The 25,807-nt window shown below is 45.0% G+C and overlaps 1 protein-coding gene across 1 annotated transcript in view; it reads left to right on the forward strand.

The window, feature by feature from the left end:
* Znf536 (zinc finger protein 536) overlaps window positions 1–25,807 on the forward strand; it is a 242,244-nt gene that overhangs the window by 88,869 nt on the left and 127,568 nt on the right. Inside the window, exon 3 of the mRNA XM_042668188.1 lies at window positions 6,643–8,172. Within this exon, the coding sequence (XP_042524122.1) occupies window positions 6,643–8,172 (1,530 nt within the window). The remainder of the gene's footprint in view (window positions 1–6,642; window positions 8,173–25,807) is intronic.

The following is a 25,807-nucleotide window of genomic DNA, read 5'->3' on the forward strand; positions in this document are numbered from 1 at the left end:
TCCTGGTATTAACTAAGTAAAGACATGTAAGACTAAATAAATACCCAATTGAGGATACATGCATGAAAAAATAGGGTTCATTCTTTTTATTTTTTGCCTGGTACTGGAGCTTGAACTTGGGGCTTCACACTCTTGCTTGTTTTTTGTTTTTTGTTTTTTTTTTTTAAATTTTACTGCTCAAGGCTGATGTTCAACCACTCTAGACACACCTCTACTTCCAGCTTTTTGCTGGTTCATTGGCGATAAGAGTCTCATGGACTTTTCTGCTCGGGCTGGCTTTGAACCTTGATCCTCAGCTCTCAGCCTCCAGAAGAGTTAGAGCCACCAAGAGCCTGGCCATGTGGAAATGTTTTTAAAGATTTATCCAAAACATAAATTTAAAAAATAACATCAACATTATGAATCACTTCTTAAAAGTTTGACAAAGGGGTTTCCAAACAGAATGAGATTAATCTACCAGTATTTTTTTTTTTTGGGGAGGTTCCGGTGGGAGTTTGCTTTGAATAACTCTGAAAAAAACTTCTTTGGAAATTGGGGCTGGCTTTGCTCTATTGAGTGTACAGTGGATGTTCAGAATAATAAAAAGATATGACCATGTGGAAACAGGTACAAAGAACTAATTAAACCACCTGGTCATATACTTCCAGAAATTTATGATACACTGGCTGGGGAGAAGTTATTGACGATACTCCAAAGTTGAATAGATGTCTGAGGCCATATGTTGGTGGGATGTTGGCTTGATATAAGTAGCTTCTAGTGATTTCATTAGTCTATTGGAAGGCTGATGAGTCTGTGTGTGTGTGTATGTGTGGGTGTGGGTGTGCGTATGCGCACACACTGTATGCACTGGTACTAGGGCTTGAACTCAGGGCCTTGTGCTCTTGCTTGGCTTTTTCCCTCAAGGCTGGTGCTCTATAACTTAAGCTACAATACTACTTCTGGCTTTCTTTTTTTAATTTTGCTGGTTAATGGGAGATAAAAAAAAAATCTCTTGGGTTTATCTGCCTGGGCTAGCTTTGAACGTTGATCCTCAGTCCTCATCTTCCTGAGTAGCTAGTGTTATAGGAATATGCTACCAGCACTTGGCTGATGCTGATATATGCTTTTTTAAAAATTTCAAATTGATTGTGTTGTACTAGCACTTTTTTTTGTGGGTCTTAGGACTAGAACTCAGGACCTGGGTGCTGTCCCTGAGCTGTTTTTTTTTTTTTGCTCAAAGCTAGTGCTCTACCACTTTGAGCCACAGCTCCACTTCTGTTTTTTGGTGCTTGGAGATAAGTGTCTGACTTTCCTGCCCAGGCTGGCTTGGAACCATGATCTTCAGATCTCAGTCTTCTGAGTAGCTAGGGTTCCAGGCATGAGCCACAAAGAGCCCAGCCTTTTCTAGCAATTTATTATGTCTTTTCTAGAAATGCATCATTTGGACTCATATTCTATTCCTTTCACATAAGAAGGTTCTACAATATTTCAAAGCAGACCATCTAGCATCCTTAGCTTACTCAACTGGTTGGCTGGCCCAGAGCAAATCCTACAACATAGAACCTTCTGGCCTTCTCCATGTTTAGTAAGGCCCAGCGCTGGTGGCTTATGCCTAGCTACTCAGGAGGCTGAGATCTGAGGGCTGTGGTTCAAAGCCAGCCTGGACAGGAAAGTCTGTGAGACTGTTGTTTCCAATAAACTGCTCATAAAAAGCCAAAATGGCACGTGGCTCAAGTGGTAGAGCACTAGCCTTGAGCACAGAGAGGCTGAGGGACAGAGCCTAGCCCCTGAGTTCAAGCCCAAGGACCAGCATTAAAAAAAAGAAAGAAAAGAAAGTTTGGAAGTGGGTTCCAATAGATAAATATTGAGAATCTGCACATTGAAATCAGTGTATGAGACTTTGCTTGGGAAAACTAGAAATTGAGGAGCTCAGACCATTTGTTAGAATAATAGTTCTCACAAAGAGAAACCTGTCTCCTCCCCCACCTCAGCTACCTATACCATAAGATGGCAAGCTTGGTTCCAAAGGTACATATGTGTGTTCATACATGTGTGCACGTGTGTATATACGTGTGACAGGCAGATACACACACAGCCAATCCTAAGCATTATGGAGAGAACTGGAGGACTGTTGACCCCTGGACAGCTGGGGCAGTCTGAGAGATCTACCCAGGAGATTTGGACTCATTTATGGCTTAAACGGCCAACCATTCAACTAGACAAATCTGCTGGCAGAGTCTAGGGCTATCTTCCACCACAGGGGTGTATGGGTAATGCCTGATCCAAATCTCAGGCATTCCAGCCTCTGTTGAGGAAAGGGAGGCAGACTTGTCCAGCATTTTTGTGCTGGCCAAACGGAGGACAGACCTTTGATTGCATCTCCATGCTGGTAAAGATCTGACTCACGCCTGTCATCCTAGCTACTCAGGAGGCTGAGACGAGAATCATGGTTTGAAACTAGCCTGGGCAAGAAAATCAGTCAGACTCTTGCCTCTCTTAACCAGCAAAAAAAAAAAAATAAACGATGGAAGTGGAGGTATGGCTCAAGTGGTAGAGTGTCAGTCTTGAGCAGAAAAAGTTAAGGGACAATGCCCAGGTCCTTAGTTCAAGCTCCATCATACACACACACACACAATCTGCTGACATGCTTTGCTTCTCGGTTCTTACTCAATCTGATCTGGATCAATGCTGTGAGAAGCGTGTTTCCCCAGCATTCTCAAATTTGTCCTTTGGGGAAAGAATGCTTAGGAAACAGCTGGGCTGTTTCTCATGGCACATAAAATCCACCCACGGGTTACTTGAGTGTCTCTGGAGTGCAAGCTCACCCCAGATAACTCAGATTCCGACCAGCTTTCGTTTTAAAAGCAGTTCCAGCAATTCACACTTGTAATCCTAGCTACTCAGGTGGCTGAGATCTGAGGATCACAGTTCAAAACTGACCTGGATAGAAATATCTGTGAAACTCTTATCTCCAAAGAAACAGCAAAAAGCCAGAAGTGGAGGTGTGGCGTAAGTGGTAGAGTACCAGCTTTAAGCGAAAAAGCTAAGCAAGAGTGTGAGGCCCAAAGTTCACATCTAGGTACTGGCAAAAAAGGTCGCTCTGGAGACGTATGGAGAGTTGGATGACAAGAAGTGACAACTCAAGCCAAAACCTTTAGGACGGTGGCAGATGGAGCTGTAAGAACACAAGCAGAGAGGCCTCTCCATCCATCAGTGAAGAAGAGAGGGAAGATATAGGATGGGAGGATTTTCTCACGTCTCTACAAATGTTGTTCAACCAAAGCAACCCTTGAAAATCCATGAGGCACCCTCTGCTTCACCAGCTCACAGAGACAGCAAGGCTAAGAGTGAGCCCTCCTAGCTTCATAGTGAAGTTCCATTCACTGGTTCACTCAGTCAAAAGACAAAACCCTGTGAATAAAGCTGTACCTTTTTGGGACTTTTGCACCCATGGTTGTCTATTCTCAAGTCTCTGTCCCCCAACCCTATGTCATTCTTGCTTTGAGAGCATGGTTTGAAGCCAACCTGTGCAGAAAAAGGTCTGTGAACCTCTTATCTCCATTGAACCACTAAAAAGCTGACAGTGGGGTATGGACAAAGTCTCACAGAACACATGTTCTAACAACTCATGTGACCTATGGCCAGAGCTAAAGTCCCAGGAGTACAATCTTGGATTCAGTAGAACAGAGTTGCAAGAAGTGGTCTAGTCCCGAGCCTAGATGCCCCCTTCCTACCTTCTGGGGTCTAGATTGTCTTCCCCATAAAGCCAAGGCACAGAACTCGCCTCCAAGCTCACCTTCCCAGGAGGCTGGGTACAGCAAGGTACCCATCCAGGCTTCACAGAGGATCCCCAACGGAATCTGAAAGGATCCCCAAATACCATTTTGTGTCTTTGGCCTCTTAACTCAGAATCTGGGGGAGAGGGGAAGACAGGGCCAGATAGCAGTGCTTTTGACAGCTCCCTGCTTTGCAATGTGAGGAGAGTTTTGCAAAGTGTATTCTTGCTCAGAATGGCATGCAGGAGAATTATTTACACATATCAACTTCCTCCTTCACTCCAGCCCTGTTCTATACATCAGGGCCTCCAGCTCATTTGTTCCTTTCCTAAGCCTGTGTCTGGTTCATATCCGGACCGCAGGCAGAGAACCACCCCTAGCAGTGTGTGTTTCAAATATGTGACCCTCATAAATGCGCGTATGTGCGCGCGCGCGCGCACACACACACACACACACACACACACACACACACACATCCTGGAGACCACAAGAAAGCCAGCCTCCACTTCCAGGTGCACACTCTTCCTCTTTATCTTGGGCTAAGAAAGACCGATGCTTTCTCCCCCCAAACTTTTCACACTATCCATGTAATCACCTCCAGGTGTATTTCTGAGCTACAGCCTGAATCTCCCTGGTGGCACCTACTTCCCACTTGCTGGACCACTGACTCATGGGTCAGGTGTTAAGGTTCTGTGTGTCACCTTGACACAAGTCCCACCTACCTCATCACCCTTTGAGTTTTAGGGCCTGCTTCCACTGTTCCCTAGCCACTGGGCTGAGTGAGCAGGGACGTTATCTGTCCTGAAGGTCCCCAGCCTAGTGATGGCTCCTTGAAGCCATCCAAGGAGCGGTGATTCACACATATCTGAATCTTAACACAGGATCCTCTCCCAACAGTGAGAAACTATGTCTACAGATCTTGCTCCCCAGATCTCCAGGATTTGTCTGGCTAGAGACTACTAGGAATTTTCCCTTTAAGCTTAGTTAAGTCAATTCCCAATGGGTCCCCTAGCCTAAACCAAGAAGACAGCTCTGAAAACTGTTTCTAGAGTGGTCTCATCTATCACAGGAGCATTAATGAGAAGCGCCACCCTTCAGTTGGATATGGCAGGCAGTGGTTCTAAGCTTGTGGCGATGCCAGCCAGAGATCAGATCCTGAACTCACCATGGTCTTCTTATTTGCAATCGCCAGTTTGTAAATGCTGGTGACTGGAGAATGGGAAGTCAGGGGAAAGGCAGGGCAGAAAGAGACATAGAAAAAGATCTTCAGAACATTCAGTGGCGATTTGTTGTTGTTTTCTAGATAGGTCTATGAACAAAAGAAGAGAGGACAGGTGGGGGCTAGGGAAAAAATAATTGTGAGCTATTGGCAGAATGCTGTCATGAATAAGCTACTGGAAAGTGACTCAACCCTCATTTCTTACAGAAAGTTTTTTGGTTTGTGAGCTTTAGAGATGATCCCAGGATTAGCTGGGTACCAGTGGCTCACATCTGTCATCCTAGCTACTCAGGAGGCTTGAGATCTGAGGATCACAGTTCAAAGCCAGCCAGGGCAGGCAAGTTCGAGAGAATTATCTCCAATGAACTAGGAAAGAGCAGGAAGTAGAGTTAAGGCTCAAGAGGTAAAGTGCTAGCATTGAGCATAAAAGCTCAGAGATAACCCCAGGCCCTGAGTTCAAGCCTCAGACCCAGCAGAAAAATAAAGAAAGAAAAGAAAAAAGATGCATGATTGCTGATAAATTTGTGGAAGACAGGTTGAAATCCATAGGCATAGACTTTTTCCTGCTCCACCATGCCAGTGGATTCTGGCCGCTCATTATCTTATCTTCCCCATTGTCAAGAAGAACAATAGAAGTTGGGTGGTTGAATTTAAATAAATTTTTAATGCCTGAAAATCATCCTATATGTTTTGAAACACTCTTTAAAGCTATTTTTATTCTCGGGGAAAGCGTTTATTCTAGGTAAATTACACATTTTAGTACCGGAGAATTAGGTTTCCCATTAGTACAAATTTAAAGCACTACAAAGACCAGTAGATAATGTTAATTTCAAATACAGAAACGAAATATATTTTGTGCTTTTTCTTTTTATTACTCATTTTCTTTTAAGTTTTATTGACTGCTTTTTATCTTAACTTATACGTCTTTACAGGCCGCCATCACCACGCACTGTAATGATATTAATATTTTATAGAATCGGTATTTATAGTTCTTTATTTAGAAACAATGCAGTAAGTCTCCAGCTATCTCAGCCCGTCTGGAATGGTGCCCTCCAAATAATGATAAATTACTTGTGCAGTATGCCATTTGCTAATTATATCCATGATTTACTGCAGTGCAAGACTTAAATCATTCATTTCAGTCTTGCGTAACGGTGCCATAAAAAATTTTTAGGTTTAAAAATGGTTTCCATGTGTATAATTTAAACAAATTTTAGAGCTCTTATATATATATATATATTTATATCCATATATATATATACAAAAAATATTGCAGCCACCCATTGGTTATATACTTTGTCTTCAGAAACTTCTACTTTTAATGATCACTGTGGTTGAAATTATTATGCTTAATTTTCATAATCATAGCTTTTAAACCTACAGCCATTTTCACATGTTAGATAAAGAAAAAGATAGCTAATTGTGTGTAGATCGTATGTCATTCCTGAATAGTCCCAAATGGTACAAAATCATTAAAAAAGCTTAAGAGTACGAATTATTCTTCTATTTAAAAAAAGGGGAAACAAAAACAGTTGTTCTCTAACTAATTATTAGCTGCTTTGTTTCAAAGAACCCATTTGGATCCTTCTAGCCTACATACCACAATGAGATAAACACTTTTTTCCCTCTCTCTCTCTCTCTCCTCTTCCTTCTACTAATATCTTACAGGTGAGAAACCATATAAATGTCCACATTGTGATTACGCTGGTACCCAGTCAGCATCCTTAAAATACCACTTAGAACGACATCATCGCGAGAGACAGAACGGAGCCGGACCACTCCCAGGACAGGCCCCCAGTCAAGACCCCCGGGATGAGATGTCCAACAAAGCATCTTTGTTTATCAGGCCAGACATCCTAAGGGGCACCTTCAAGGGGCTCCCCGGAATTGACTTCAGAGGGGGACCTGCCTCTCAGCAGTGGACCTCAGGGATGCTGTCCTCCGGAGATTCCTTGGGGCCGGCTGCCAGTATGTCTTCAGAGACCCCTTCAGACACCCTGAAAGGTACTGACCTCCCTTCCAAAAGTACCCATTTCTCCGAGATCGGGAGAGCTTATCAGAGCATCTTGAGCAATGGTGTGAACTTCCAAGGGTCCCTGCAAGCGTTCATGGACAGCTTTGTCCTCAGCAGCTTGAAGAAGAAAGACGGGAAGGACAAAGCCTTGTCAGACATCCCTTCTTCTATGAAAGTGCACACGGTGGATGGGGGTGAGGAGAAAGGCAGCGGGAAGCCTTCCCAGAAGAAATCTGAGAAAGCTCAGTATGAGCCTCTGGACTTATCCGTGCGGCCAGATGCTGCCTCTCTCCCAGGCTCATCTGTAACGGTTCAAGACAGCATAGCCTGGCACGGCTGCTTGTTTTGTGCCTTTACTACTTCATCCATGGAGCTCATGGCTCTGCACCTTCAGGCTAACCACCTGGGCAAAGCAAAACGCAAAGAACCCGCCTCGGGGGCAGCAGGCAACTGCAAAGAACAGACCCGAGAAGCCAGCAAGATGGCTACAGTACAATCCAACAAAGAGATGAGTCTTTCTAGCACGGTGGGCTGTCTAGAAGCAACTTCTGAGAAGTTGAGTCACGGACAGGCCAAAGAGACCCTGGGGGATCCCAAGAGTGCTCCGTGGCCTAGCCACGTGGACCCTGCGTTTACTAACTTCCCATCAGACTTCTATAAACAATTTGGCGTGTACCCTAGCATGGTGGGCTCGGGGGTCACCGGTTCCTGCTCTAATAAGAATCCTGATGGGAAGTCTCACCCCGAAGATGATACCCCAATTTTGATCCCCGAAGCCACGAATAAAACCACTATGGATGACCTCTCAGACATCACCTCCTCTGAGGATATGGACTCTTTCAAAGAAGAGGAGATTGAAACTGAGCCGGAAATCATAAATAAGTCCCTGCCTGCCCTGGGCAAGGACAGCGGCAGTGACAGCGGGGACAGCCTGATGCCCTCCGGTGTCCCTCAGCCCATCCAGGGCCTGGGCTCACCGTTAGCCCCAACGTCGGAGAAGCAGTGGCTCAGCCAGGGTGCTCTTCAGACAAGCCAGGACACCACCGCAGGACTGGCAAAGCCGGAGAAGCCCGTGAACATGCTCTCAGTCCTCAGGACCTTCAGTTCTGATGGCTTAGCCGCCTTTAATGGGCTGGCGGGCAACACAGCAAATTCTGGATATATCAAGAGGCCAGACTTGTGTGGTAAGTTTTAGATTCCTCTTCCTTCGGTTCATTTCCCAACACATCAGAGCTGAATGGTGTATTGAAAAATATAAATATTTATATATATATATAATGTGAGGTAGATGTACTCATTAGCGAATTTTAATTTGAACCTCAAAGAAAAGAATTTGAAGGAAAAAAAAAAAGAACGCCAATAAAACCGCAATGTTGTATTATGCAATATAGACAATCAGAAAAGTGGGTCTCAACTGAGAAGTTTGAAAATGCATACTTTGGTGGTCTAATCTGTATTAGAATGCTTTCAAAATGCCTATGCTCATGTAGGATGGGTCTCAGTGTGAATTGCTCCTGGTTTTTGTCCATAACATTGAGGAGGGAAATATTAACAATAATAATAATAAACCACTTTAAAAACAAACAGAAAAGGGACATGTGGAAATGTCCGTATGCACACAATGCCTAAGGAGAACTTACTGATTTGCTAAACTAAATCTGCTTCCTTAAAGTTCACCTGGATTGACTTACAGAGGTTGCAAAAAATCATCATCCTACAAAATCACAGTGTAGAAAATAGAACAGGCCCTCTCTCCAAATAGGAGATGGTTTGTGGGTGTTTGTGACTCATATTTAGACATATACCAAATGACAGTTACCCTGACTTTGGCCTTCCACTGTTGCCTTCTGTCCGTGTCTGTTTGTCTGTCTGTCTTTCTGTCTGTTGGTCTAAACTGAAATGCACATTGTGAAGTCTCTGATGAGCAGTGTTGTGAACCCCTTAAGTGTCTCGGATCTATGCCTGTCCAATCTTAAATTATTAGCAAGTCTTTATCTCCTGAAAGAATACACCCCCCCCCCCTGCGCCACCACCCCCTCGAGTAATTCCAGATTTTTATACATCATCCTCAATGTGAAGCCTAGAACTGGATTAAGTGGATGTTGAGACTGACAGGCTGAGAGGATCAATGTCATTCTCATGGTCCTCACATTCCTATTTGAAAGTCCGACTCCAAAGAGCAGTTCACTACACGGTGGGCTTTGATACTGGCCCCCAAATATTCCTGATGCTTATCTGGGGCAACAAATGATCATGGTATCTGTATTTCATCTTTAATTTAGGATGTGACTTCATCTGTGATAGGAAAGAAGAGAGACTGGGTAGGAAAAATGAAGGAAGAAAGGAGGACAGAAGGAAGAAAGTAAGAAACATGAAGGAAGGAAGGAAGGAAGGAGGAAGGGAGGAAGGGAGGGAAAGGAAGGGAAGGAAGGAAAGGAAGGGAAGAGAGAAAAAAGGAAGAAGGAAGAAAAGAATAAGGAAAGAAGGAAGGAAGAAAGGAACAAAAGAATGGAGCGAGTATAGAAATAGGAGACTATTTCTGAATCTTAGCCTCTTGAGGCTTCTTTTAACACAGAGCCGGATTTAGGAAGCTAGACTCTGGATTTATAATTTAAATTGATATATTTCTCTCCTCTTTCCTTCTCTAATTCACTAAGCACTGGATCAAGCAGTCAGAAATATTTTTTTGAATTGTCAAAAATCACTAAATGGATTTCTGACAGCTCAAAAAAAATATTGACAGCCCCTCTGCTGAATGGTTTGCAAGGCCCCTATTACCCAGTACCCTACTTCTATTTTTAGCCACGTACAGTTCATTACTTTTGAAGCTGTTAAAAGCAATATTTAACAGGGGAAGAAAAGGGTATTATGTCAGTACAATTTTTTCCCTTTTTCTTCAGAAGGACCAACATTTAAATTTTCTTCTTCTTTCATTGTTGTTTTAACTTTGTGACTGGGGTGGGGAGGTGGTTTCTTTTGAGCTGTTGTGTGGGGATATTTTTTTAAAGTCTATTTTTAGTTCTTTCTACCTCCTATGTAGGAGGACCACAGTTCCTGCCAGAAATCAATGTATCAGAGATGATCAAACTCTGACAGGCCTATAAGCTCATTACTATTGAAATGAGCTCATATTATCTCGATTAATTTCCCTATCTTCCTCTCAAGGCTGAAGAAAGGCTGCTTGCTTGCCTTGAGGAAGCCTCACCAATTAGTGTCCCTGGGCACCAGTTTGTGCAGGTCCTGGAGCTTGAACTCAAGGCTTGTGTGCTATCCCCGAGCTTTTGCTTAAGACCAGCATTCTACTACTTTGAACTACAGCTCTACTTGCGGTTTTCTGGTGGTTCGCTGGAGATAAGAGTCTCACCGACTTTCTTGCCTGGGCTGGCTTTGAACTTTGATCTTCAGATCTCGGCCTCCTGAGTAGCTAGGATTGCAGGCGTGAACCACTGGCACCTAGCTGATGAATTCTTGTTTTTGAGGAACATGCTCTTGAATACTTCTCACCCTCTCCTCCATTAGCATCTGATCACATACTCCTGCCCTTCCTGTGGTATACAAAAAACTCCTGTCACCCCTTCTAGCCCTATGGGTGTCAGTCTGGAGGAGCATCCTTAGGCCAGCCAGACTAGAAGGCTTCCCCTGGGCTGCTTCTCCAGCCAAAACAGTCATAAAACAACTTCTAACTACAAGATACCTGTTTCTAGAAAGCATGGGACCTGCAGTTTATTTACATAGTCTTTGCTATCATTGGGAAGCAACTTCTAAAGAGCTCAGTGTATGGGGTTTTTTGACACCAGCCCCAAATATCTCCACCAGCAACAAATGACAATGGCACATTTCCACCCTTGTTTATGAGTGGATTTCTGAGGTTTTACTTCATCTGTGGAGAGGAGGAAGGAAGGAAGGAAGGCAGGAAGGAGGGAGGGAGGGAGACAGGGAAGGAGGGAGGGGAAGGAAGGAAGAAAAAGAGGGAGGAAAAGGGAGGAGAAGAAGGACAAGAAAGGGAGGACAAGAAGGGAGGGATAGAGTGAGGGGAAAAGTGAAGAAAGGAACAAAGGAAAGAAGGAAGGAGGGAAGGAAGGCGGGGAAGGAGGAAAAAAGGAAGGAAGGAAGCAAGGAAGGAAGGAAGGAAGAAGGTCATCTCTTCTTATATTTTCCTTAGAGTACTGACACCCCACGCTGATCTCCAGGAGGAGCCTGCCCAACTCTCATCCTCCTGTGGTCATAATTGAGCCAGATTAATTGCGATCTCTTCATGTGGTCACTGATATTGGTGCTGTATCAGGTCCCCCAAAAGCCCAGTAGAGTCATCCTTGCCAAGAGTTAATATTGCAGAGGAAAACGTCATATTAATAAGTTATCATTTTTTCCCTCAGTCAAGTTCACTGTCTCTGTAACATTACAAGAAGTATCACCTCACAGTTGTAAGTTACATACTCTCCTCTCCCTACCTCCTTTGGCTTTACTTTACAAGGGTAAAAATAATATTGGTCCAAAGCATAAAATTTTCCTAACATTTAATTCCTTTTTTGGGGGGGGGGTACTCCAGTTGAAGTAGGTGTGGGTTTTCAAACTCGTCTACCAGGTTGAAAGCTTGTCTTTCATGATCAAGCTAGGATTTGACAAATCTGTATTCCCCATCTGGATAGATTTATTTTATTTTCTTGCTAGTCCTGGGGCTTGAACTCAGGTCGTGAGCACTGTTCCTTAGCTTTTGTGCTCAAGGCTAGTGTTCTACCACTTGAGTCACAGTTCCACGTCTAGGTTTTTGTGGTTCGTTGGAGATAAGGGTCCCATGGAATTTTCTGCCTCAGAGCACGATCCTCAGATCTCAACCTCTTGAGTAGCTAGGATGACAGGTGTGAGTGAACCATGGGTGTCCAGCCTGGGTAGATAGATTTTGGAGCCTGGCTTATATAGTTAGTAACCTCAGATCCCCACGTAGGATCCCTTGGAACAAGCTTATGGGAAGAGCTAGGTTCCCTTTGTTTAAGAAAGGACTCAATTCACATGGTTGGTGGGCGGTTGGTACAGAAAGCACTGGGAGACACATCAGAGGAATTTCCCTTCACTCTAAAGACTCTGCAAAGCTCAGCATCCTCTGTCACATCCACTGAGGGGAAGAATATGACTTCTCCTTCTTCCTCCTGGGTTACAGATCTCACCTCCAAAGTCTTGCTTTAGTATTACAATGTTGCCTCTTAAAAACTCTGGTCTTCCACTCTTTGGTATCATGGCTTTGAGTTCCTAACCATGTGTCCTGATCAGGTAGCGCTGGTGCTTTTCTGCTTTGAGTGTAGAAGGGAGAGCCAAGGGAAAAGTTCACCCTAGCCAGTTGGTTACCAGTTCTCTGGAGATCTTTCCACAGATCTTACTTATGCTTACTGTGTGGGAGATAATGTTAAAGACAACCTTGAGAGGAGGGTTGGGCCCCTTTGGATGAAGCTAGGGGACACAAGAGTTGTTAGAGTAGGAAGGTTTGTTCTTGTTACATAACTCTCCTCTGAAAAAAGTTTAACTTTGTTGTTGTTGTTGTTGTTGTTGTGTGTGTGTATGTGTGTGTGTGTGTGTGTGTGTGTGTACTTGGCTTGAACTCAGGGCCGGGCGCTGTCCCTTAGCTTTTTCACTCAAGGCTGGCAACTCTACCACCTGAGCCACAACTCCACTTACAACTTTTTAGTGGTTCATTGGAGATAAGTCTAGTAGATGTGTCTATCTGGGCTGGCTTTGAACCATGATTCTCAGATTTCATCCTTCTGAGTAGCCAGGATTACAGGGTGAGCCACCAGACCAGCGCCCAACCTGAATACAGATCTTAACTTGCCTTCAACATGCTAGGAATACATGTTATTTCCTTGTGTCTTCCATGCCTCCTTCCAGGTAACTGTTTCTTTTTATTTTGTCTGCCAAGAGAACATCTTGTAAAAGTGGTTACATTTGTGAGTGTGTGTGCCTGTCCTGGAGCTTGAACTCAGGGCCTCACATTCTCACTGGGCTTTTTCACTCAAGGCAGGTGCTCAACCATTTGAGCCATACCTCCACTCTTGGCATTTTGCTGCTTCATTGGAGATAAGAATCTACCAGACTTTGCTGCCTGGCTTTGATCCTCAATCCTCAGATGTCAGACTCCTGAGTAACTAGGATGACAAACGTGAACCACAAGCACATTTCACTTTCTACCCAAGCAAGAGTAGATGAGGAAGAGCCCTCTAAGGCAGCCAGGACTGAGGTGTGAGAATGGATTATGTAAATGCTTAGATATCCTGACCTTACACTGTGATATGCTACCTGAGGAGACACTGTTTTTCTTTTCTGGGACGGTCTAAGGAAGGAAGTCAAATTAGAAAAACAGCAAAGGAAGAGAACCACAGAATGAATCTGAAGCCTGCCAAGAGTAGAGGAGCCCCATACTAAACCCAGCCAACCCCAAACGGGGAAGTTATCCAGGGGGAGAGGTAGCCCAGAAGATCTTTGCCCGTTTGCTCTCATGTTACAACCTTTATTCAGAGCCAAGTTAGCAGTCCCTTCCTTCCTTCCTTCCTTCCTTCCTTCCTTCCTTTTTTTCTGTCAGTTTTGTGCTGGTGCTGTGGCTTGAACTCAAGGCTTGAGCACTATTCCTTAGCTTTTTTCACTCAGGATTGTCTCTCTGCCACTTGAGTCACTGCTCCACTTCTAGCTTTCTGCTGATTCATTGGAGATAAAAGTCTCATGGACTTTCCTGCCCAGACTGGCTTTGAACCTCAATCCTTAGATCTCAGCCTCCTGAGTAGCTAGGATGACAGGTAAGAGTCACCAGCACCCGGCTTCTCCTTTTTAATCTATGAGGTATTTCACACAGATTAGTTTCCAAGATAGTGGAGAAAACGTCATTTCCCACTCACTGTTTGACCACTGACTACACCACCAGCTGAGATCCTGCATGCTCTTGCACGTTCCCTGACATAGGTTGGGTCCACAGGTTGATATTCCAGCTGTGTAGCCTGGGCCATTAGGCCTGTCAGGAAGTCCAAGGGCAGAACCTTTGTAATACATACAAATCACCATCCTATTTGCCTGCCCTGCCCTGCCAGCTGCTTCACGGCTGGAGATTTTTCTCTTTAACTCTTGGGACAAAGCCCAGGTGACATCCTTCCTGACCTCTTTTTTTTTTTTTTTTTGTCGGTCGTGGGGCTTGAACTCTGGGCCTGGGCGCTGTCCCTCAGCTCTTCAGCTCAAGGCGAGCACTCTACCACTTGAGCTACAGCGCCACTTCCGGTTTTCTGGTGGTTTATTGGAGATAGGAGTCTCACGGTCTCTCCTGCCCGGGCTGGCTTTGAACCGAGATCCTCAGATCTCAGCCTCCTGAGTAGCTAGGATTACAGGCATGAGCCACCAGCGCCCGGCCCTTCCTGACCTCTTTAGAAGCCGTCACCCTCTGGTGAGCTGGCCTCCTGCCCTCCTTCCTTTCCTTCCAGAGCATGCTGTGGGCGCCCTATTTGAAAATGCCGTAGCCCACCCACTCTCCTTTTTTTGTGCTGGTCCTGGGGCTTGAATTTAGGGTCTGGGAACTGCCCCTGATCTTCATTTTGCTCAAGGCAAGTGCTCTACCACTTGAGCCACAGAGCCACTTTTGGCTTTTTCTGAGTAGTTTACTGGAGATAAGAGTCTCATAGACTTTCCTACCTGGGCTGACTTTGAACCTCAATCCTCAGATTTCAGCCTCCTGAGTAGCTAGGATGACAGGCATGAGCCCCTTATAGCCCCCTTGATTGGCAAACACCCTCTCAAAATCTTTTCTCCTCCTTCTCTTCTTCCTCTGCTTCTCCTTCCTTCCTTCCTTCCTTCTTTTCTTCCTTCCTTCCTTCTTCTTTGTCTTTCTTTCTTTCTTTCTTTTTCTCTCTCTCTCTCTTTCTTTCTTTCTCCTCTTCCTCTTCCTTCTCCTCTTTCATCTTTCTCCATTTAGCAGGAATTGCACAGATGTGATGTCATTTGCACCACAGGATGACAAAACTGTTGTGTGAATGCCATTGTATTTGCCAAATGGTCCACTCTTCATTTCAGAACAAACAAAAATGGATGGTGTCTGTAAATCAGCAAACATTGGTGACATTTAGCCTTGTTTATGTTCCTTTCATTTCCTGGCCTTTCTTTCCTTCTTTCTTTCTTACCCTCCCTCCCTTCCTCCCTCCCTCCCTCCCTCCCTCCCTCCCTCCCTCCCTCCCTCCCTCCCTCCCTCCCTTCCTTCCTTCCTTCCTTCCTTCCTTCCTTCCTTCCTTCCTTCCTCCTCCCTCCCATCTCTCTCTCTTTCTTCTCCAAACACTATTGTCTGAATCAACAGTGTTTCCCAAGTAGAAGAGTCTCATAGCTTTTATTTTGGTAGCTTGTGTCCATATTCTTTTTGGATCACATGAAACCTAATACCCAGAATAAAAGATGGTGAGAGAGAAAAGAGCAACTAAACTCTTAGCAACTAAACTTAGCATGTTTTTTCTTTCCCTGTCCTGGTAGTAAGTTAAGATTGCAAGGAATACAAATGGATTAACTGAAATATGATAAACTGAAGGGAGATCTCAAATAGTGTCATTTCTTAGAAAGGCAAAATTAAAGTTCAGCAAAATAAGTGACAGGAAGCAGATACTCAAAGGGGGTGGAGCAGGGTAGGGGAAAAAGCAGTAAACCAATGAAGAGAAGAAGGTGGGGGTGGATGCAGTCAATAATCCAATGTATATCCTACAAAATTCAGAAGAGTAGGGCATGGGTGGGTAGAGGAGCAATAGGTGAAAATGTTGAAAGATATACTACACTCATGAACTCTTCTGCGAAAAGACAACTCTTTTGTATAACTAAACATAATACAAAAGTGATGTTTTAAAAAAGATTAGGAAAGAGGAGAGGATCTAAGAGTGTTGACAAGACAGATATACTCCTGGTAAAATGCAGGCTACACTGGCTATCCAAGCCAGTGTAGTTAATTAACACCATCTCAAATTCGGATACTGTGACTCCATTTGTGTCCTATGGTAGGTACAAATCTCCTGGGCATCCAACTTCTTAGAGATTGAATGGAGTCAGGTAATTTGGTGGCTCACATCTGTCATCCTTAGCTACTCAGGTGGCTGAGATCTGAGGATCACAGTTCGAAGCCAACCTGGTCAGGAAAGTCTGAGATACTTATTAACAATTAGCTACCAAAAAGATAGAAGTGGAGGTCAAGTGGTAGAACACCAGCCTTGAGTAAAAGAGCTCAGAGACAGCACGCAGGCTCTGAGTTCAAGCCCTAGGACTGGCACATGTACACACACACACACACACACACACACACGCACACACACACACACACACATGCACACACACACAATCAGACCACATGTCAGCTGGAGAAGGAATCAGGTTCTTTTTTTTTTTAAGAAAAAAAATTCAAATGTTGTAGGCAAGGCCCAGATTTCAAATAAGTAGTAATTACCTCCTATTACTTCAGGGCTAATCAACAGCACCTCTAGGTCTAATTGCTAACCTGCTCTAATCAGGTAGACTTCTCTTGCTTTTGCCAGAAATGACAAGGACCAAATTCTTTTTTTTAAAAAAAATAAATATCATATTATTTAGTATCATTATTCCATTAAACAATTTGGAGATTTGGCCCCTGCCCTTGCTTTCAAATGCCTTTATGCCGAATGATTTCTGAACTGCTTAATAAATCTACGTGTTTTCTTGCAGGTAAGTGACAGCCCTACCCCACCCCTGTCCTAGTTGGTCTCTCTGGACTTGCTCTTGTCTGTTCGTGCTCTTTGGCGGTTTATCTGCAGCTTGTTAATCGTGTAAAGTCAAGAGAAGAATGTATACACATATGTGTGTTGAATAAATAATTACTATTTGCATAGGTATGTGTATATACACGCACACCAACCTACAGTATGTGTAGCAGAGAATAGAAGAGGCTAAAAATACTGGCCCATATGTTCTACCATTAATCATGGTTTGCATAGGCTTAGTAACTTAAACGGGAGAGAAAATTCCCTGAAAGTCGTAAATCCTGAGTGACAAATGCTAGTGGACTGCAGGTCCCTTGACCTATGTGTGTGTTTGTGTGTGTGTGTGTGTGTGTGTGTGTGTGTGTGTGTGGAGTGGGGGGCCTAGCTAGGAGGGATCTGATCAGCTCACCTTGGCTTAGAAGAGGGGGATCCCCCACCCCACCCACGAGACAGTCTTGTCACCACCTATCGCTTGTGTCTGATTGTCATGTACTTTGTAAAATGCTTTAGAAGAATACAGAAAAGTACAGTAATTCTCTTTCTCCATAGTATTTAAGCTGAAATATTGCTAGTTTAATATTGTGTCAGGTCCATCTTTATTAACCAGGAAACAGATGACAATGAAATGCCAGCAAACAACACCTTGACATTTACAATTTCAAAATGGTGATAGAAGTAACAACAACAAAAATATTATATGTAAACTTGTACTGGGTTTTTTCGTGTGCTTTTGGAATAGAGTATTGTTGAAATAATTAGAAGATATATTAAGGCATTCCTGGTAATGAAGGCATGTAAGTTATCATAATTGTAGCTTTCCTGAATACGTGTTCAAACTATATCTTTAAATGTGCTGTATACTGAGTTACAAGTTAGGTCATTTATGAATGGAATGTAAAACAATACTAAAAGAAAATGCTTCAATAACTTATCTTGGTCTTATTGCAAATAAAAAAAAAAGCTGTGAAACATTAGTACAGTTTGGAGTCATTATGTTAATCCATTTCCACGACACCTTTCCATCCCACCCCTTGACATTTCTTTTGGACATTTAAAAACTGATGGATCCAGTTTCCCCATTCATCTGGGGTGGGGGGGGGGTGTGCGGGGAAGGGTCAGGAATCTCTTAGCAACCATTCATGAACTTGCCACAAGAGAAGGAGTTCCTGATTTGGGTGGGGGTGCCAGACCGGCAGATAATTCGTGGACAAGGGGAGGGGTGGGGCTGAAGGGCTTAGGCTACCATACCCAATTCCAGGAAAGAGAGAGGGGCGGGGCTCTGAGAGAGTCTCATCTTCATTTGTGAGTATCACTGATGTCTAGTCAACTGTTCCAAGGGAAGTGGGGTGTAAAGAAGGTGGATGAATCCAAGATCTGTCTGCTCAGGACTGAGGGCCATTGTCCCCAGTATTGCTCAGCCATCACTCCCAATTCACGAACATCATAGACGCATCACTGACACGTGGGGTATGTCTAGGATGGGGGCTGCTGAGGGCCTGACTTGGGCGTGGGGGAAGGTGAAGAAATACAAAAGAGGGAGGGTGCGTGCACAAAACCAAAACCCAAAACAAACAAAAACCCCAAACACAGAACACCACATCTATCCTGAACGGACAGACCAGAAGTCTCCTTGGAGCCATTTAGGCAGGAATCTGGCTTCTCCCTTCCTTCCATTGGGGGGTGGGTCTCAATTGCCCTGATTGGGGGGCAGGCAGGGCTTTAAGCTGGAAGACAGGGGAAACATTTCCTCTTGTAAAGCAAGGGGGTGGATTTCCTGAATGGCTCTCCAGTGATCATTTCTCAAGTGCAGAAGAGACCTCTGTGGATTCTCACCCTCCCGTTTGCACGAACCTAGCCCCCAGTTCTTTCTCCATTTCTCCTTGTGGGATGCTTAATTCCTTGTCTTAATCCCCACCACCACTTCAGGCTTCCCATCCACCATTTCCTCCCAATTCCCACTTCTGACAACAGCTCCTTTCTCACCAGCCCCAAAGTTCTTGGGGGGGGGCATCCTGTCTGCTGGTGGTAGATTTGGGGGACCCCAATGAACTAAAAATGCATTTCACTGCTCTGCGAGGGGGCTGACAATCCTGTTTCCTGCTGACTTCTCTCCCTTCCTCTCACCCCCAATCTATCCCACATGAAATGACAACAAGCCCCATCCATTGAGAATCAGATTTGAGGCAAACACAAACTGCATTAGATCTACCCTTGACCTTCCAGCCTAGAGCCTCCCCGATACTGTGGTCCAATGGTACACAGTGTATGAGAACCCCAAGGCTACACATACAGAAAAACTACAAGGAGAGGGGAGGGTGTCTGTGACTTAAGAAACTAGAAAAGGGCAAGAGGTTTTGCCACTTCATTCATACCTACTTGGAGCTTTGTGCTAGTCCTGGGGCTTGAACTCAGGGCCTGAGTGCTGTCCCTTGGCTTTTTCATTCAAGGCTAGTGCTCTACCACTTGAACCACACCTCCACACCTGGTATTTTAGTGTTGAAGATAAGAGCCTCACACCTTTTCCTACCTGGATGGACTTTGAACTGCAATCCTTAGATCTCAGCCTCCTGAATGGCTAGGATGGCAGGTGTGAACTACAGGTGGCTGGCTTGTGTTTGGTTTCAAGGTGGAAGGGGAGAATCTGAACTTCAGGACACAATAATTGGGCACCAAGAGGTACTTTTTCCTTAAAGGTTACATCACTTTCCTAAATTCACTGGAACACATGGGCATACAACTATGTCTGTGTGAGCAGATTCTGCCTCTTGGCAAGCCATGTACATTTTCAAGATTAAAGTTGGAGCTGGTGTATCATGCCTGTCATTCTAGTTATTCAGGAGGCTGAGATCTGAGCATCATGGTTCAAAGCTTATCCTGAGCAGAAAAGTCTATGGGACTCTTCTCTCCTATGAACCACCAAAAAGCAAGAAATGGAGCTGTGGCTCAAGTGGTAGGGCACCAGCATTGAGTTCAAGCCCCCTACCCTGTCACACACACACAGGTTAAAGTCTGGAAAATGGCATAGCTATTTCATTAGTAGGAGTATTCACTTTTGCACCCAAATATTGACTGTCTTCATGAGGACTTTGTCATTCATGAGTTTTGTGGAGTTATCCAGGCACACCCATTTAATGGTAACTCACTGTTCACAAGGTCCCTTTGTGAACTTCTGTTGCCAACATAAAGTAATACAAGGAACTTATATTTCCTCATACAAGGAAAAGAACAACCAAGCAGAGAAGGTAAAATTTGCAATTCATTAACCAAATTATACTCTCTCTTTTGGTGATGGGGTTTGAAAATTCAGGGCCTGGGCACTGTCCCTGAGCTTCATTTGCTCAAGCCTAGTACTCTATCACTTGAGCCACAGCTCCACTTCCAGATTTTTTGGTAGTTTACTGTAGATAAGAGTCTCACAGACTTTTCTGCTTGGGCTTCTCTTAAAAAAAAAAAGTGTGTGTGTGTGTGTGTGTGTGTGTGTGTGTGTGTGTGTGTATGTGTGCATATATATATATACATGCACACACACACACACATATATACACACACACACATATACACACATATATATGACAAATGGCTTTTTTATCTTGAATCTAGAGGTTTGCATGTTTGGGGACAGGGCTAATCACAAAGCCGGGACTCCCTTACACCTAGGGGAATGCTGCAGGAGGCTGTTGTACTGGAAGGTCGTGTGGCCTCTGAGAGTAGATAGTGAAATATGGGGTGGAGAGACCCCACTCTATAAACCCCTTCTTGTCAACAAGAAGAGCCTCAATCTCAGATTCCCTTCTGGGAACATGGTTAGGGTCACTCAAAGGCAAATTCTTCCATCAGGACCTGGGTTCAGGGAGTTGACGACATGGGAAACAGTTGCAGGTGGCCTGAGAAGGAGGTTGGGTGGGAAACAGGGAGGTGAACTGGGTATTTGGGAGACGATATCCACTTTTGGAAGATATCAAATCCACTGGGGTCCACGGGACACCATGTCTTCTGAAACCTTTAGGATACTGCTTAGAGCTCCCCTCAGAAACTGGGGTGCTGCCCACGGAGTCCTACATCTCATTGATTAAGGGTCAGAGCCATGAATTCTCACAGTCACAGAAAACCTTCGGGCCAAAACCAACCTAGAGGTCATTGACATCCCACAAGGAAGGAGTGGGAACAAGACATCCTAGGTAGGAAGTGGAGTCACTTACATCCTAGACAGGAAGGGGCGGGGTCATTGACATCCTAGGTAGGAAAAGGTGGGATCATTGTCATCCCAGAATGAAGGGGAGAGGTCACTCATATGCTAGAAGGAAGGGGTGGGGTCACAGCCATCTTTATGGTGTTCACAGTGCCCAGTCCCTGGACAGGAACATTTTTATTCCCCTCCTCCCTGCCTTGCTTCACTCTAGAAGGTTGCAGATCTGCTGGAGCCAAGGATGATAGTTATGTGTGCTTGCCACAACTCGGTCTGGAAAATGCCGAGCTCTTACTTAAATGACTAATCAAGCAAGGCCAGGCCCTGAGAATAGGTTTGAGATGGAAGGGTCAGTAGATCCTGCACTGAGCAACACTCATGATCTATGGTGCTCAAAGAATTTGCTCTTTTTCTCTGGGGACCTTCTAATGAAAGGAGTGAAGCCTGGATGGCCTCTTCTTTGTTTAGTTTCGTTCCGGTGCTGTAGCTTGAACTCAGGGCCTGAGCATTGATCCTTAGCCTTGCACTCAAGGTTGACACTCTACCTCTTGAACCACACCTCCGCTCCTCCTGGATGGCTTCTAAAGACCTTCATAAAAATTCACAGCCTTCATAACTATTCTACCCTTGATGTGTGTGTGTGTGTGTGTGTGTGTGTGTGTGTGTGTGTGTGTGTGTGTGTGTGTGTGTGTGCATGCTGTCTTGAACTCAGGACACTGTCCTTTAGCTTTTTCTCTCAAGGCTAAGGTTCTGCCACTGGAGCCATACCTCCATTTGACTTTCCTTCCAGGGCTGGCTTTGAACCACAATCCTCAGATCTCAGTCTCCTGAGTAGCTAGAATGAGAGGTGTGAGTACTCTTGGCTTTGAATGGTCATCTGAGCCCTGCCCATGCCAAGTCCTCATGAGCACTGATCCAGGGCACAGATGCGGGGAGCAGCTGCCTTGTCCAGAAGCACATGGGCCTGCAGGGTTCAACTTGGGCAAGACTATTTACTACGCCAGGGCATATAGCATGCCAGTACTCAGAGATATTTTATTAAATCATTCGAGTGTGGAAGGATTTCTCTTTTAATTCTGAAAATCAGTCAAAAGAGGAAAAAAAAAAAGAGGGAGGAAGTCAAATGAAACTGGATTTTCAGCTTCATACAGTGTAAGGAGAAGCTGATTATTTGACATGTATTGTGCTTTTTTTGTTCAACCTCTTGGATTCACCACTGAAGATACTAATTTTTCATGATGATTGAGATATCAGTCTGTTTCTTCTTCTTGGAGCAAGTGGCCTATGCCTGGGTCTAAATGCATCACACATGCTTGGAAGCAGTCAGAACAGCAAGAAATGAGGGCTCAGAGGTTGAGAATTTAGCTCAGTGGAAGAGTACTTACCGGCAATCCTTAACTCTGCCCCTGAAAAAGCTAAAAACAACCAAAAAAGAAAAGAGGGCTCGGCTGTCCTTCTTCATGAATAGGACACAAATTAGTTACAGCCCCTTCTTTTCCTCTTGCTTTCCATTGAAGAGAGAGAGAGAGAGAGAGAGAGAGTCTGTGTGTACATGTGTACTGGTCCAGGCCTGAGTATTGTCCCTGAACCTCTTTTGCTCAAGGCTAGCACTCTACTTGAATGAACCACAACTCCACTTTGGCTTTTTAAAATGTATTTATTTACTTATTTTAGTAGTTTTTGGAGATAAGAGTCTCATGGACTTTCCTGCCTGGGCTGGCTTTGAACTATCATCCTCAGATCTCTGTCTCCCGAGTACCTAGCATTACTGGCTTGAGCCACCAGTGCCCAGCCTCCCACTGAATTTTTTAACCCAGGGTCATCCTCCACCAAGTAAGAATTTAGGACACTGTGTGTGTGTGTGTGTGTGTGTGTGTGTGTGTGTTCCAGTCTGGGTCTTGAACTCAGGGTCTCATGCCCTTGCTTAGCATTTTCTAGCCCAAGGCTGGTGTTCTACCACTTGAGCCATAGCTCCATCTCCACTTCTGGCTGTCTGCTGGTTAATTGGAAATAAGAATCTCTTAGATTTGTCTGCCCAGACTGGTTTTGAACTGGGATCCTCGGATCTCAGTCTGTTGTGTAGCTAGAATTACAGATGAGCCACCAGTGCCTGGCACGGACAACTTTGTGAAGATAAAATGAATATGAATGACTTAGAAGTTCATGGGTTGCCCTGATCACAATTATTTTATGATTTTTGCTGTCAAGCCAGTCCCAGGCATAATCCCATGAAACCTCAGAACCTTAGTACTGGCTAAGTGGGTGGCTTTGAGCTGTGATCTTCAGATCTCAGCCTCCTGTGTAGCTAGGGTTATAGATGCAAGCCATGGCACTCGGCTTCTTGCTGTTTTCTGACAGTACAATGGACTGATAGGGGGGAAACAAAGAAGATGTCTGTTTAGCTAGTGAGAAGAGGATAATCAGACCAGTGACTTGTTCTATTTTCTATTAAAACTTGATTCTTCCTAAATCACTCTTGGGGCCATTCCTTAATTTTAAATCACAAGGAGAATTTTCTTGAAGGCTTGTGGGGTGGGGATAAACCTCTTTATAAGGTGAGTAATACTCTCCTTCGTACAGGTTAAACAGCTGGATTTCCGCAGTGGTGGGGTGAGGTGGTGAGGTCCCCAGTTTTCAACAGGATATGGGGGGCATGCTAGGGGATGGGAAAGGAATTTGTGTGACAATGACAATGACAACAGTGAGTCACCCTAGGAGTCAGAGGGGAGACTGGACTTGTGGGTTTGAGTTGGGCATAATGGCAGAAAGATTCTGATGTTCTTTTTTCCCCAAGCTTGACAACCCCGAGCAACAGAGCCCTTAGAAGAGTTTTTGGGGGCAGCCACCCTCACAGTCCCCAGTCTGGACCCCATTCTCACGGTGTTGGGATGACCCAGCTCCAGGAGGCGAGAGAGGGAGAGGAGAAAAGGACTGGGGGGAGGAACTCCGGGCAAGGGGGTGGGGGATGGGGCAGAGAATGAGAGAGGAAAACCCAGAAAGATAGAGAAGTGAACAAAGTTACACAAAGGAGGACAAGAAGAGAAGGAGCAGGCCACAGGGGAGAATCAACAGGAAGACAAGAAAGAGGAAGATGAATAATAGACCTGAGTAGAAGGTGTTCTCTTCCTCATCTTCTGGCTCAGAAAGAGAGCCAGAGCCAGAGGAGAAATAAATGACAGAGGGAGAGGGAGAGAGAGAAAAAGAGAGACAGCAGCACAAGAGACAACACAAGAGGGAGAAAGAGGTAGAAGGGAGGGAGAAAGAAATGGAGAGAGAGAGAGAGAGAAAGAAAGGAGAACAAGAGATGGAGGGAGAAGGAGAGAGATAGAGGAGGAGAGAGAAAGAGAGATGGAGATGGGAAGAAGAGAAAGAGAGGGAAAAAAGATGAGAAAGACAACAGAAAGAGAGATGGCAACAGGGGAACAAGAGAAAGAGAGAGGTTGAAAGATGAGAGAGAGAGAGCCCAATAGAAAGAGAGGATACATCAAGGCAGGAAGAACTTTCCAGAAGCCGAGTTTGCCTGGGCTGCTGGGAGCAGGTGCATGCCCAGAATTGTTTGAACAGGCCACTGTTGGAGGTAGGCCGAATGAGTGAGTGAGTGTGGCCGTTCTGCTCTTGTGGTGGCTTCCTGGTGGGAGAAGGGTCTGGTGAGGGACCCAGGGCAGCACCTAGAAGGCCTGGTCCTGAGCTCCAGCTGCTTCCCCTCCTCCCCGCAGCCGTCACCCCTTGCTCCCCAGCAGCTACTTTCAAGAGGAAATGTTGCAGCTTAATCAGAATTATTTACAAGATAATGGTCCATTGTTTGCACTAAGACAGATGTTGTCTGTGGGAACTTTGTGTTTTATGCTATTTCCCTGCTCTGCCTTCAATACAGGGTGCAGATGGAATCTTGGTAATGGGAGTCATTATTCCTGGCATTGGGAAATTGGGAGGTTCCTTCCTTGAAATCTCTCCACCTCTCTGCCCCCCCCCCCCACCACCCAGGCTTAGATAGGCAACAAAGGTGGGCCAGGCCTGAGCAGGTGAGTAGGAGATGATCAGGTGTTGTGATCTGCAGGCTTTGAAAAGCTCTTTGGATGAACCTACCATGAAGAAGGGCAAGTTGGGTTTCCTTGAGGGGAGAGGTCAGGACAATCTGTTTGTCCAGGGCAGGAAGGACTCACTCTGATAAATACATACTGGCTATGTGGTGACTCACACCGTCACTGCCCAACCTCCTTAAATGAGGGTGACCATCTGCTTGTCCTGTCAGAGGGCAAGAAGGAGCCCTCTGGGTTGAGGCTGGGTAACCTCCCTCCTTAGTTATGATTGGTCATACCAACGTCCCAGAGGGTGTGCTGGGATCGCTTGAACAGCAGATCTATCTGCCAGCTTGGGTGTGTGACTTCTGCCTTCCTGCTTCTGTAAGAAGAGGAAGGATGGATAGCTGGGGAATTTCGTTCTGTCCTGGACTCGCTCCAGTCTCCCTCTCCACACTCCACTTCAAGGCAGGGCACCCCTCTGGAGCTGGCTCGCCTTGTCAGGCAATCTGTTACGTCAGCCTGTCTGACCTCAGCACCCACTTCTGAACCAGGAGGCAATGCAGTGTTAGCTAACATTCAGATGCTCTTCTCAAGCCAGGCACTGGCGGCTTGTCATCCTGTCATCCTAGCTCCTCAGGAGGCTGAGATCTGAGGATCGAGGTGCAAAGCCAGCCCGGGGCAGGAAAATCCGTGAGTCCCTTATCTCTAGTGAACCAGCAAAAAGCTGGAAGTGGAGGTTTGCTCAAGTAATAGAGTGCCAACCTCGAGTGAAAAAGCTAAGCGAGCATGTACTGAGTTCGATTCCCCGTACTGACATGTGCATGTGCACAGACACATTAATTAATTAATTAAAATAGACAAATGGGACCATGTTGGTTCT

This window comes from Dipodomys spectabilis, unplaced genomic scaffold (genome assembly GCF_019054845.1).
Source record: "Dipodomys spectabilis isolate Male_0828 unplaced genomic scaffold, ASM1905484v1 ptg000422l, whole genome shotgun sequence".
Lineage (NCBI taxonomy): Eukaryota > Metazoa > Chordata > Mammalia > Rodentia > Heteromyidae > Dipodomys > Dipodomys spectabilis.